The sequence below is a fragment of the Hippocampus bargibanti genome, linkage group LG02 (assembly GCF_051943395.1).
Source record: "Hippocampus bargibanti isolate YZ-2025 linkage group LG02, ASM5194339v1, whole genome shotgun sequence".
Lineage (NCBI taxonomy): Eukaryota > Metazoa > Chordata > Actinopteri > Syngnathiformes > Syngnathidae > Hippocampus > Hippocampus bargibanti.
The window spans coordinates 21,458,182-21,470,269 of NC_142735.1; the positions used below are offsets into that span (position 1 = coordinate 21,458,182).

The 12,088-nt window shown below is 42.7% G+C and overlaps 1 protein-coding gene across 4 annotated transcripts in view; it reads right to left on the reverse strand.

Moving 5' to 3' along the window:
- The window catches only part of sh3tc1 (SH3 domain and tetratricopeptide repeats 1), a 16,485-nt gene extending 5,680 nt beyond the window's left edge, over window positions 1-10,805 (reverse strand). For 2 of the 4 annotated variants that reach the window (XM_088990035.1, XM_088990038.1), the window contains exons 1-18: window positions 10,718-10,805; window positions 10,509-10,571; window positions 10,011-10,141; window positions 9,125-9,230; window positions 8,902-9,042; window positions 8,603-8,801; window positions 7,638-7,714; window positions 6,621-6,816; window positions 6,393-6,523; window positions 5,987-6,025; window positions 4,579-5,889; window positions 3,521-3,661; window positions 3,224-3,442; window positions 2,955-3,135; window positions 2,226-2,376; window positions 1,951-2,073; window positions 1,092-1,242; window positions 107-303 (exon numbers count right to left, since the gene is read on the reverse strand). In XM_088990035.1, the coding sequence (XP_088846161.1) occupies window positions 107-303; window positions 1,092-1,242; window positions 1,951-2,073; window positions 2,226-2,376; window positions 2,955-3,135; window positions 3,224-3,442; window positions 3,521-3,661; window positions 4,579-5,889; window positions 5,987-6,025; window positions 6,393-6,523; window positions 6,621-6,816; window positions 7,638-7,714; window positions 8,603-8,801; window positions 8,902-9,042; window positions 9,125-9,230; window positions 10,011-10,141; window positions 10,509-10,571; window positions 10,718-10,748 (3,588 nt within the window). In that variant the 5' untranslated portion in view covers window positions 10,749-10,805. The remainder of the gene's footprint in view (window positions 1-106; window positions 304-1,091; window positions 1,243-1,950; window positions 2,074-2,225; window positions 2,377-2,954; window positions 3,136-3,223; window positions 3,443-3,520; window positions 3,662-4,578; window positions 5,890-5,986; window positions 6,026-6,392; window positions 6,524-6,620; window positions 6,817-7,637; window positions 7,715-8,602; window positions 8,802-8,901; window positions 9,043-9,124; window positions 9,231-10,010; window positions 10,142-10,508; window positions 10,572-10,717) is intronic. The other 2 variants (XR_016114204.1, XM_088990037.1) reach the window with 2 other exon arrangements.
- Between the last annotated feature and the right edge of the window lie 1,283 nt (window positions 10,806-12,088).

Consider the following 12,088-nt stretch of genomic DNA (forward strand, 5'->3'; position numbering starts at 1 on the left):
ACGAAAAAAAAGTATAAAATGGAATATTAATCAATAAACAAATGAAGCAATTAGTTTTAAAAAAAATGACTTTTTTACATTAGTTTTGTGTTCAAAAATCCCAAACCTTCAGATTGTAGAAAAGGATGTCGCCCAAGGTCCGATAGACCCTGGCGTAATAGAGCGCTTCCTCGTCAAACTGCAGAGGGGCCGGACAAAGGCTCAGCGTCTTCAAGTAATAGTGTTCGGCCAGCTCACACTGACCTAAACGGTGGTACAAGGTGGCCAGACGATGGTAGGCCACTCTCTCATTCAGGTGCTCACCTGCATGGAAAGGCGCCAGTCGCTGTTGAGGCCATGAAGCGTTCCCATAGTTTTATGTAAATGTGAATAAATCAGACATAAAATTATTCACCAGGTGCGGGGATCGCTCGCTATGCTGGGGACGCATTTTAAAACTGCTACAGAAATATTTTAAAAGGACTTTAGCTCATTTACTGCCAGACGTTGCGCAAAAATGGTTCCACTCCAGTGCCAGGGCTTTTGTCATTTTCACTAAAATTGCAAGACCCAGAGAATATCGAGTTTTAGCACTACATTAACAACCATATGGGTCTATATGGTTGTTAATATATGGGTCTGAAATTATCAGAGCTTAAAATGAGGGCAGCTGTACAAAACACAATACTGTACAACAATACATATTGATTTATATAACGCTATAACAACAGCTACAAACCCGAACACATTCGGGAATGGCGCTCCACGGCACTCTTTTCAATTGCCGAATACGTTCGGGAATGGCAGCGAATGAGTTAAATAACCATCCTTTTTATTCTTAAAAAAAATATTTGTTTTTTACATGGTAAACAACATCATTTATTATTGCCAATAATGTAATTATAACATGTATTTGTTCCATATTTTAGGACTTTTTATGCTTTAGAAAATATTTATGTTGAATTTTTCATGGTGGGTTGGAACAGATTAGGGCATTTACATGGAAAAGGCGTCCCGACTTACAACCTTTTCGAGAACCAATTCGTTTCCTAAGTAGAGGCGTCACCGTATGATAAGCAGAAGGCCCCAAAGCCCAAATTTTGCCTTCCTACCCAGCGTGATGCTGATATCCAAAGCGGTGTGAGCAAACTCCACAGCCTCCTCGTACATTTGGAGATTCAGCATAACTTCTGTCAGTTTGTTACACAGCCTCAGCCTGCAGGACACTGCGCCACTCTTGGTGGCGATTGGAAGAGCGCGATCCTGCGTCAAAAGCACAGCATGCCAAAAGGATCAAAGATACAAAAGTCAACTGCCAAACTATTTGCTGGAAAAGTTCAGATTGGGAATTTTGTACTCAGGCAAAAGCAATTGTGGTGTCAAGCAACTATACTGAAGTGAGTTGAGGAGTTTATTTTTCAGCTTTGTAAACTATACATACATATGTGAAATGTCCTTGAGAGTTTTGAAAGGCACTTATAAATGAAATGTTTTATTATTATTAGTAGTAGTAGTAGTAGTATATTGTTGTTATTATTGCTGTTATTGTTTTTTGTTGTTATTGTATTATGATCATTTGTATTTTTGTTATTGGTATTATTATTATTATTATTATTGTGGATATTGTTATTATTATTGTGATATTGTTATTATTATTATTATTAGTAGTAGTAGTAGTATTATATTGTTGCTGTTATTGTTTTTGTTATTGTGTATTATTGTTATTGTATTATGATCATTTTTATTTTTGTTATTGGTATTATCATTACTGTTATTATTATTGTGGATATTGTTATTATGGATATTATTATTATTATATTATTATTATTATTTCTTAATGTTTTCTTATTGTCATTATTGTTGTTATGGTTATTATCGTTATTTGTTATTATTGTTGTTGTTGTTATCATTTTTATTCTGGATTTTTGAGGAAAGAGAAAATGTCCAAAAAACGTTTTGGGGGACGCCTACCCTGTAGTACATGATAGCCTTGTCTCGATCCTGGCTGCTGTTGAAGAAGACATCACCGGCAGCTTCCAGAAGCTTCAAGATAAATTTGGTATCTCCTGTGCTCAAAGCGACATCCTGAGCCACCTGACCACCACATGAGCCCAAAAAAATTCAAGAGAAGTAAACCGTTTGAGAAGTAAAGTGATTTTTGCTCATCAAACCAATCAGAGGAAGAAAAATGCTATAACGGTGGTTATGGACCTTTGATGAAATCAATCAACCAACCCTCCACACACCTGCACGTAAAGTTCCACCAATTCCACCTGGCCCAGGAGGTGGTAGAGCTTGCCGGCTTGGAGCCATCCGTACGCTTCCTTCTCTTTGCGGCCCAGGTCGATGAAAATTGCCAGACTGCTCTTGGTGTGGTCGAGAGCTGCACGATAAGCCCTAAAGATGATGAAGAAAGGACACATTTTAGGTCCTGATAAAAGATGACACGATTCAACACCCTGGAAGAACATCTGTCCATTTTTTGGCTCACTCGTTGAGACACACATTACTCGAGTGACATTACCAAAATCCAGCGGCGGACCGTCAACGCCTGCAAAGCCTTCTCTGCCGGCCTAAAAATATCTGAATCACAGACTGCTGTTAATTACATTTTGTCCATAAATTCTTATTAAATAATTCCAAATCGTCTTTTAGCTTCCTTTCATTACTTTTCCCCTGTTGCGCTTTTTGTCAACCCACAATGGCTGAAGGAGGAGAAGAAGGAGGAGAAGAAAGGGATTTGGTTGGAGATTTACTGTCAAATCAATTTTCAAGACAGACTTTCAAGAAAAAATGGACATCGGAAAGAAAGTTCGGTCAGTTATTTCCTGGCTAATGTTACCCTCGAGTGGACTTGTAGTAAAACACACCATACTTTTTTTCCAGTGTGGATTGATTCAGACATAGCAGTACTGAAGGCCAAGCGATGAAATCCACGGCCCGCCACTGCCAAAATCAGCGTTCATAAAGGACACCTGTGAGTGGCCAAGGAGAGGAAGAGCTGGCTAATGGCTTTCTGCACGTCACCCTCCCGTTCTCGATCAGGTGTGTCATGAAGCAGTCGGGCCTGGTATTGGCTGTAGATGATACGCCGGGCCCGGTCTGGGCTCTCCCACTCGTAAAGATGGCACAGACGTTTTACCGCCGTCAGCTGACCTGGTAAACATTGCCATCGAGATGATCCTCTTGTAGTTTCTACCTCTGGATATGGTCTCATTATGGATATGCCGACGGAAGATTTTACAGTCTGAGAGGTTAGCTTTGATAGCTAGCAGCAAAGCCCACTCGTAGCATCCTTTCGCGTAATGCATCCGCCGCTCCTTCACGCAGTGTTGTCCCAGCTGCAGCAGCACAGCGATGAAGCTCATCTCGTGTCCTCCATCCAGCGTGGAAAAAAGTTGCACGGAGTCCATCAGGTGTTTGTGCGCTAGTCCTTTAGCTCCAACCTTGAGACATAGCAGGCCTTGGTGAGAAGAAAGGAAGCACCTTGTGGTTTACAAAGATTCCACTATCGTCTGATGTTAATAAGGAGATGAAATACCAAGGTTTGCAAGCGCCACCGCCCGGTTTGCCCTGTCTCCGTAATCCTGGCAGATATCCGCGGCGCCGTGAAAGCTCTCTGCTGCCCTCCGAGTATCACCCATGCACCGGAGTGCCACGCCGCGCATGTTGAGTACCAGACCTTTAGATTAGATTACATTAGATTAGATTTGATTTGATTAGATTGGCCTTTTAGTCTCACAGTGGAGAAATTGACATTTCACAGCAGCAAAATTCTGAAAAGAAAAGGAAGTAGAAAAACAAAATATAGGAGCTGCTGCAAAGGCAGCCACTCTCGTGGCGCCATTTTAACTCATTCACTGCCAGACGATGTGTCCACTCCAGTGCCAGGGTTTTTGTCATTTTCACTCAATTTGCAGGACCTACAGAATATTGAGTTTTAGGACTACATACAGTGTAAACATTCAATACGCGGTTAGAAACATTACTCTCTTCTTTCATCAGAAAAAAAGAGTTAATTTCCAAGTTTTTTGTTTCTGGATTTATCTGATCTTGAAATGGGGGCGGCTGGACAAAATCCAATACATTACATACATATTGATTTCTATAGCGCTTTAACAACAGCTGAAGCTGGAACTAAGCGCTAACACGCATAAAAGCCTAATGCTGCCCCTTGAGGAAAAGAAAAATCATTGCCAGAGGCCATGGTCAGCCCTCTATCGGCACCCAAGCATGAAAAATCGAAACCAGAACAAATTCAGGAATGGCGCTCCACGTTATGCTTTTCAATTCCCAAATAAATTGGGGAATGGCAGTGAATGAGTTAAAGTAAATAATAATAATAATTATTATAATAATGTGACACCACACAAAAGCCACTTGAAGCCAATTAAACAGCAAAAATTTGTCAATCCACGTCATTAAATAAGGTCCAATTTAAGTCAAATCTCGTGGAAACAGAGTCATCGTCAAATCGCGTCTTTCATCCGTTTTAGTCACGCAAGTCAAAAACTGCCGACTTAAAGTCTGTCTCGAGTCGTCCATCTTTAGTCAAAAGTAGAACCAAGATTAAGCTCCAAACACCGAAACCTGACAAACCTTCCAGCGGTGTGGTGCAGTTATCCGGCAGCGCGGCCAAGACACTTTCTAAAATGCGCAGCCCTACGCTTGGTTCAAAGTCGTGGATATGGAGCCATGCCAGCCAGATGAGGGCGATCTTCCGTTCTGCCATATCGGGGTACGAAGCGTCATCGATGAGATCACGTATGAGTCGGATGGCGTGGCCGAGCATCCCGTGTCGGTCAAAAAGCTGCGAGAGACAAAATGCCAGCTGGTGCTTCAAAACCCAACGTCGTTCGTGGCCTGGTGCTTCTCGACTGTCGCTTAAAGAGAGACAGCGATGCAAATATGGAGCCAGGTGTGCTGGGAACGAATCCGTGCCGGCGGTGTTGTCTGAGACGAGGAGGAGGCTACCGAGGCCGTCGGTCAGCGTAGCAGAAGGATGCAGCAGGGCGATACCGGCAGAGCAAATACTAAGATGGCAGAGGCCCATTTCCCTACGCAGCCTCCCTAGCGTTAAATGTCCTCTGCTGGGGGACGCGCTCGACTTCCCCCCAGCTCCTGCGCAAAGAACAAGGAGCCTCTCGAAGTAAGGAACAACCTTTGGCCCTTTTTTCTGAATCCAGAAGAGCATCGCCAGAAGATAGCAAGCTCGGGCTTCGGCCATTGCGTTTTGAGACAAGATCGCCCTCTTGAGGGCGTGTTCTAGAACCGAGCTATCTTTCACACATTCCAGGCAGTACGGCGTGGCCATTAACAGAGCCGACAGTCGTCCGGACATTCTGAAGAAGCTCTCCGTGTTCTTCTGTAAAAGATAAACGCAAGCCAGGTTGGAATAAATGCTCGCCAAAAGCTTGAGGTCTGCGAAAGATTCCTTGGGAACACCGAGCGCCTCCTCAAAGTAAACGCGGGCTTGGCTGAATTTGGACATGGCGGCACTGAGCTTGCCCAAGAGGAAGCACAAACGGGTTTGGGACCATAATAGTCGTTTCTTCCTGGCAGTTTCTCTGGCGACGGACAGAAAGGAAATCAATTCGTCGTCGCGTGAGTGGCCGTGGAAGATGGAGGAGGAAACAAGTTCAGGACTTAGCACGTAAAAGGCTCTGAACTCATCTTTGTATGCGCGTCCTTTGAGAAGAGACAGTAGAACAGTGATGCTCTCTGTGTCTTGTTTGGCCTCAAACGGTTGCACAGGGAAACAAGGAGCCTCCATGCGTTGGTCTTCAACTGGGTCCATCGCTTCCTTTGGTGTTCTTGTATAAACACCCCAAGGGGATCCATGCTTTAGGCGATCAAGAAGCTGTGCCGTATCTTCCAGGAAGTCGGGCTGAAATGAGACCGAAGGACCTTCTGGAAAAAAGAAAAACAAGACACCAAGACCAGAATCTTCTTCACGTCTGTTCTTTGGAACTCAGTCAGTAAAAGATTGAGTCAAAAAGGAACTCACGTGAACCATTGGTCTTGGGGTTTTGGTAACTGAACACATCTGGGATTCAAAATAATAAAGATCACATATTTGTATCTTGCATCCATCCCCATACTTGATCTCAATTTGTTGTTTTGACGCCATGATGGCTCAGCGAGAGTGGCTGCCTTTACATCAGATCCTGCATTTTGATTGTCTACTTCTTCCTTTCCATTTCTCCAATTTTTATCACTTCACTGCAATCAAATGTATGTAATTCTACACTGCGAGGCTAAGGAAGGCTAATCCAATCCCAGTAAAAATCGGACGCCTCGAGCGTCAACGTCCTTGTAAGCAATTTCAATGCATCCCTTTCTCAAGTTTACATTTCAGACTATTTGGAAGGCTTTTCGCAATCGATTGCAATTGATTTTTTTATTTTTTTTACCTAGTTTGTAGTTACGGCCGAGATCACTTTGAGACATGCTCTTGAGTAGCGCAGTCGTTTCCTCAATGACGTCGTCTTCGCGGAGATTGAAAAAGTCGACTTCTTCCCCATCTAAAAGAGGGTTGACTGAGCTGGACTCACGATAAAACACCCACAAACGACACGTTATTGCTTCCGGAAGCCATTTTGCATGTTTGCGTTTTCATCTTGTAGGGCACAAACACTCACTCGTAGGTGTCGCCAGAGGGTTTCACCAGGCTCGTCCGTACCAGGCCCGCTTCTCTTGTTTCTTCTTTCACGCCCAAGAACCAGTCATGACAGGATACCAGCCGTCCCACGATGATGATGTGTTCATCTGGGGACAAACTTAGCTCATCTGGGCCTCCCGCATCATATCGTGTGGTGGACACGCATGCGCCTGTGGCTGAATATAACGGAATAATCAGCTTAGAAGAAGAAAAAAAACACAATTAAACAGGTTGTCTACAGTATCTATTTTGGTCTCAAAATTTCCAGTGCATACCAATGAATGTGCCACGAGAAATGATCAATTTTCACTCAATTGATCCAAAAATGATTTATTTATTAACATCAACTATCGGTGCTAGTGACTTATAATGAGAGGCAAATATTTTACACAGATAAAGTATAAACTGGGATGAACTCATCTTTATCTCACTAGATGACACCTCGAGTTTATGTAGGGCCCGAAGCATCGTGACCTGTTGCATAATAACAGCACATTGACTCTCTCATTAGTACGGCACTAATATTAGTCACTCTATGCAGAGGATTAATAATTCGTAATTGTGAGCACTGTCATATTATAAGCGCCAGACCATGTGTTCAAAGACTTGCTCAGAAAACTTCACGAACCACGTGGCTGCTGAGTGGTATTAGCATTCAGCGAGCGGGCTAAAGGCTAAATTATGTGGTCGTTTTAAAAACAATGTCTGATTCTCGGGGTTTTCCTCTTAGTTCGGGAGTAAACTTCAACCGGGGCTGGCATTGAACAGTTCAGACTCTCTTTGATGAATTGTTTATTTAGTTGCCATGCCAAGTGTTTTTGTAGGGGTTGAGTTGAGTTCAGTGCCACTATACAAATCTCGTATCTCAAGTCTCATATCTTGAAAAACTCATATGTGGAGTTATTCGTGTGTCACAGCACCCTAGATGTGCATTGGCTTAATCAATAATGGTTAAGAAATGCTGTAATAATCCTGTAGATGCAAATTTCCATCTTACCAAAGTGTAGAGGGAAGTCACAAATGGGTTTGCCATCACCCACTAAAATGCCCTCTGAACATGACTTAAGAAACCACCTGCGGACACATTAAAAGAAACACAACAGCCACTTTGATCACCCGCTCCAGAGTGCTGGATATTCACTCCACTGGAAAAACATTGATTGCCATTGACAAGAATTAAGTTGCGCCATGAAATGACAGGCAAAACGACGTTTAACTACCCATAGGTGCCGTTGATAAAAAAGGGCTAAAAGAGGCAAAGAAGAAACCTGAAACTGGATGGTTGGGTTGGACGTTGTACGGTTGAAATAAACAAACATTTCATTGTCTTTAGTTGCATGTGATGCTGCTCTGTTGCTGTTAAAGCAGCAGTTGTTTGAAGTTTCACAATTGCATTGATGCTAATGATATGCTGGTAGCCCGTCTAAGCTATTTTGCATCAAATGTTAGCATTAAGCTAGTCGACTTTTTGGGGTTCAATTGTTTAGACTTTGTTTTCCGGTTGACAGTAAACATCAAGAAGGAAGGATAAATATATTTTTTAAGGTCTCTATTGTAACCTCCACCCCCACAAAGCGGTGCAATCTGGTCTCAGACCCGATGATTCAGATTCTGATTCGTCTGTGTAGGCTCTCAGTCGTACAGGAGTGTTCCATCAAGGAAAAGGTTTCTTTAGCCGACATCTGTACTCCTTTGAAGGTGTCGCACGTTTCCGCTCCTCACCCGAAGAGCTTCATCAGCGAACAAAAGTTGTGCTGGTAACCCTGGCCTAATGGCTAGAGGTGGACGTGTCAGACCTCTGCTCTGATAGGTCCCAGTGCCAGACCCCTGCAACTTTAATTTGCTGACAAAGCTCTTCGGATGAGGATTGAAATGCCCCACACCTTCAAAGAAGTACAGATGACGGCTGAAGAAACGTTTTAGTCGATTAATCAGGGCTACACTCCCAATGTTTTTACTCACTGATGAAAAGGTATCACTGGCTCCAGAGCAGGCTTGGGCGTGGTGCCTCGGGCCCCGTCGGCCAAGCAAAGGACAGTCCAGCCAGAGTCCAAAAAGGGAGGCTCGACGAGCGCAATGTCGCCCTGCTCCAGGTAGAGGTCAGCTCCCGAGGTGCAACTGTCAAACATCTGGTTGGCCGCACAGCGAGCAAACAGTGACCCTTGGCGACAGAGATCACAACATTAATCCCATACAGTCTCATCGGCAGATTATTTTCACGTACATGTTGATGACGAGCGTCCTCTATGTATTAAATGTACCTTCTTGCATGAGGACACACGTGTAGAAAACATGAAGCATGTCCTCCGGAGCGGAAACTTCAATTGCAAGACGGTTTTCCAAAGAAAGAAGCCACATCTTGTGGTCAAACAACACATGCTCCATGCAATGACCCAGCCGACCTTTGACAATTATCATCAAGAAGCCACATGAAAAACATTTTGGGAGGTTGTTCTAAAAAATACACAACATTCCCCAATTTACCGTGTGTGAAATAGGTTGTGAACTTCCACACTTCCTCGAATGCCTTGAACGTGACAAAAATCACACGGTCTTCACTGTCGACGGCGACCAGGTGAGCAGACAATTCCTATTTGAGATCATATTTATTTTTAGAATCATATTCTATCTTATAGCCCGCGATAAGAACAAAGGAGCATCAGCGCAGTGTGCCGATGCGTATGTGCAACTGCCGCGGCTTGGAATTGAAGCGGATTTACACGGGACAGGAGATGTGAGACAGTCTCTTTTCCTCAATGGATGCTACAGTGTCCTGTTTGCTTTCAACATTTAGCTTGTAGCAGACGTGCACATTCCACTATGACGTCCCTGATCCACTGTTGAAAAGGACGCTTTGATCCTCTCCTCTTTCATCTAGAACTGCTTTATGTCACAAAGAGGGCACAGCGAGTGCCAAAGAATGAATGACTCTCTGTGTCTTTGTGTTGTCATATTTATTATTTCGTTTTTTGTTGTTGTTGTTGTTTTGATTACAAGATGGTACCGCGACAGTGGCTGCCTTTACAGCAGCTCCTGTATTTTGTTTATCTACTTCTTCCTTTCCTATCCTCCTGCTTTCATCACTTTGCTGCTGTGAAATGGAAATTTCTCCACTGCGAGACTAATAAAGGCTAATCCAATTCAGATTCTGTATTGTTTGATATAACCACTTGCACTTTTACCAAAGTTCTATTTTTTCCTCCACCACAATTCTCTGCACTTCTTTAATCCAGCGTGTGAATATTTTTGCCATCTCTACTCAATTTTATTCAAAGTGAACTCATTCCAATGAAATTGTCCCCCCTGTTTCCCCCCCAAACTGCCTCCAGAAGCCAAACATGAAGCTTCCAAGTGTGTTTTTGCGACGTACCTCAATGAGAGCGCTGAGCTCAGTGCTGTCAGCCTGCTGAATCCGCAGTTTCCCTCGCAGCGTTTCCTGCAACTCCTCGTGTGCAGGAAGGCGCTCCGGACCCATGACCACATCCAGGCGCAGGGGCAAAGCTGAGCATGAAGTACACCAAAAGTCAGGGTATTTACATCCAAATCAAGAAAGCTTTCACATTGATGTCAGACATTTATTTTGAATAACCTAATTGTCAAAGTAGAGCAACTGAGCACCACAAAATATTTTGTTTCATCGTTAATACTTTTGTTAAGTGACTTGCCTTCACTTGCTACATTATTATGCAGGCTTCAAGCTTAATCATTGACTGCAGAGGGTGAATGTATAAACAGCTTGGAATGGACTCACATGACCCGTTTACTACTGGGGTCATTTGTTTTTTTTAACATACCCGAGGTCTGCTTACACGATCTTTGGAGTAACGCATAACATGGCAAATGTGCAAATAAATAAATAAATAATTACCTGTTGGCAAGTTCTCATCAGATGTTCCCTTCAGACTGACACCCTCTCTCGAGAAAGCAGCACCTGGAAAAAAACATGGAGACGAAATAAAGGAATCTAAATAAAAGTCAACCACGATTATATTTATGAGGTGAACACGTGTATGATTAGCAAGATACGGTGACAACATATAATGGTGAGTGTGTGTAGTGTGTGTGTGTTTGTCATACCGAGTCTGCTGTGTTGTCTGCTATTTTCCATCGTACTTGCTTCTGCTGGTCACACAAACACTGTGTGAGGACACACATCAGCATTTCCCTGAGGAGGAAACAAATGTCAAACCCAAGGCGGCTGCTTTGGCTCACCAAAATAAAGGTTTATGAATGAAGCTGTCATAGACGCGTGCATAAAAAGTAAAATAAATAGAATGTTGAAGACATGATTTGACTTTCACGATTGTATCACATTTGAAAGTAATCCTGATTCACACGGTGCAACTCTTATTTGGAGGCTAGACTCTATTTCTTTCCAGTTCTTTAGATTTCAAGATGGCACCGCGAGAGTGGCTGCCTTTCCACCAGCTATTGTATTTTGTTTTCTACTTCTTTCTTTCCTGTCCTATTACTTTCATAACTTTGTTGCTGCGGAATGTAAATGTATCAACTGTGAGAATAATAAAGTTAAATCCAATCCAATATACTCTGATTTCCTGGATGAAATGATGTATAGTACATGATTTTATTTTCCCATACTGCTCATTCCGCCTTGGTATTTGTTGGTTAATCATCACCCGATGAACAAACATTTTCCCCTAAAATGCCAAGTCTGGGTGTGGCAGAATGGGGGCTGCACGATGTGAAACAAAATACTAAAAGCAGCCATTTTGCTTTCCCACAAGTGAGCAAAGGAGCAGACAGCAGCTACAGTTAAACATACATGTACAGTAATGACAATTGATTATTTCTAAGATCTATCAGCGATATTTTCCAAACAAAATGTAGACTTTTTTGTTATTTGAAGTTACTATGACAGTCAGTTTGCTCACTGTAGGAGGAAAAAAAGATGCAATAACTGTATTATGACAATAAACAATGCAAAGCCAGCATCCTACTGCCACACAACAAACGAAACAGGCCAAAAACTGATCAAGGTTTCCGCAGAGGTGTAATGTACTAAAAGCTTGGCGTCTACAAATCGTGTGCCATGGATTTACCCAAATGACATTCGGGTCGTCGCTTCAAAAACTGTTCAGACTTTCCTTTGTCTGGCAAGAGTTTGTCACTGGGTCAAATGTTTTCATGCCAGACCGCTGGGGGCGGAACAACACTCTCTCGCATCACAGAGCAATTTCATTTGGATGCGAGTAAGAATGACTCAATGCGGATAAACAAAAGATTGTCACTTCACAATAAAATACATATTCGCGTTTTGTTTTCGGTTGAACAAGCTCAAAAGTAGACATGAATAAAAGATATTATGGTGCTACAACTTATAAAACTTAACAATTATAAGGCTGACGTCTTTGATAGGAATATTTCCAACTGACCTTATCTAAAAATTTACTTTGACACAATCACCACTGGGTAAGTCTGCTTCGCTAG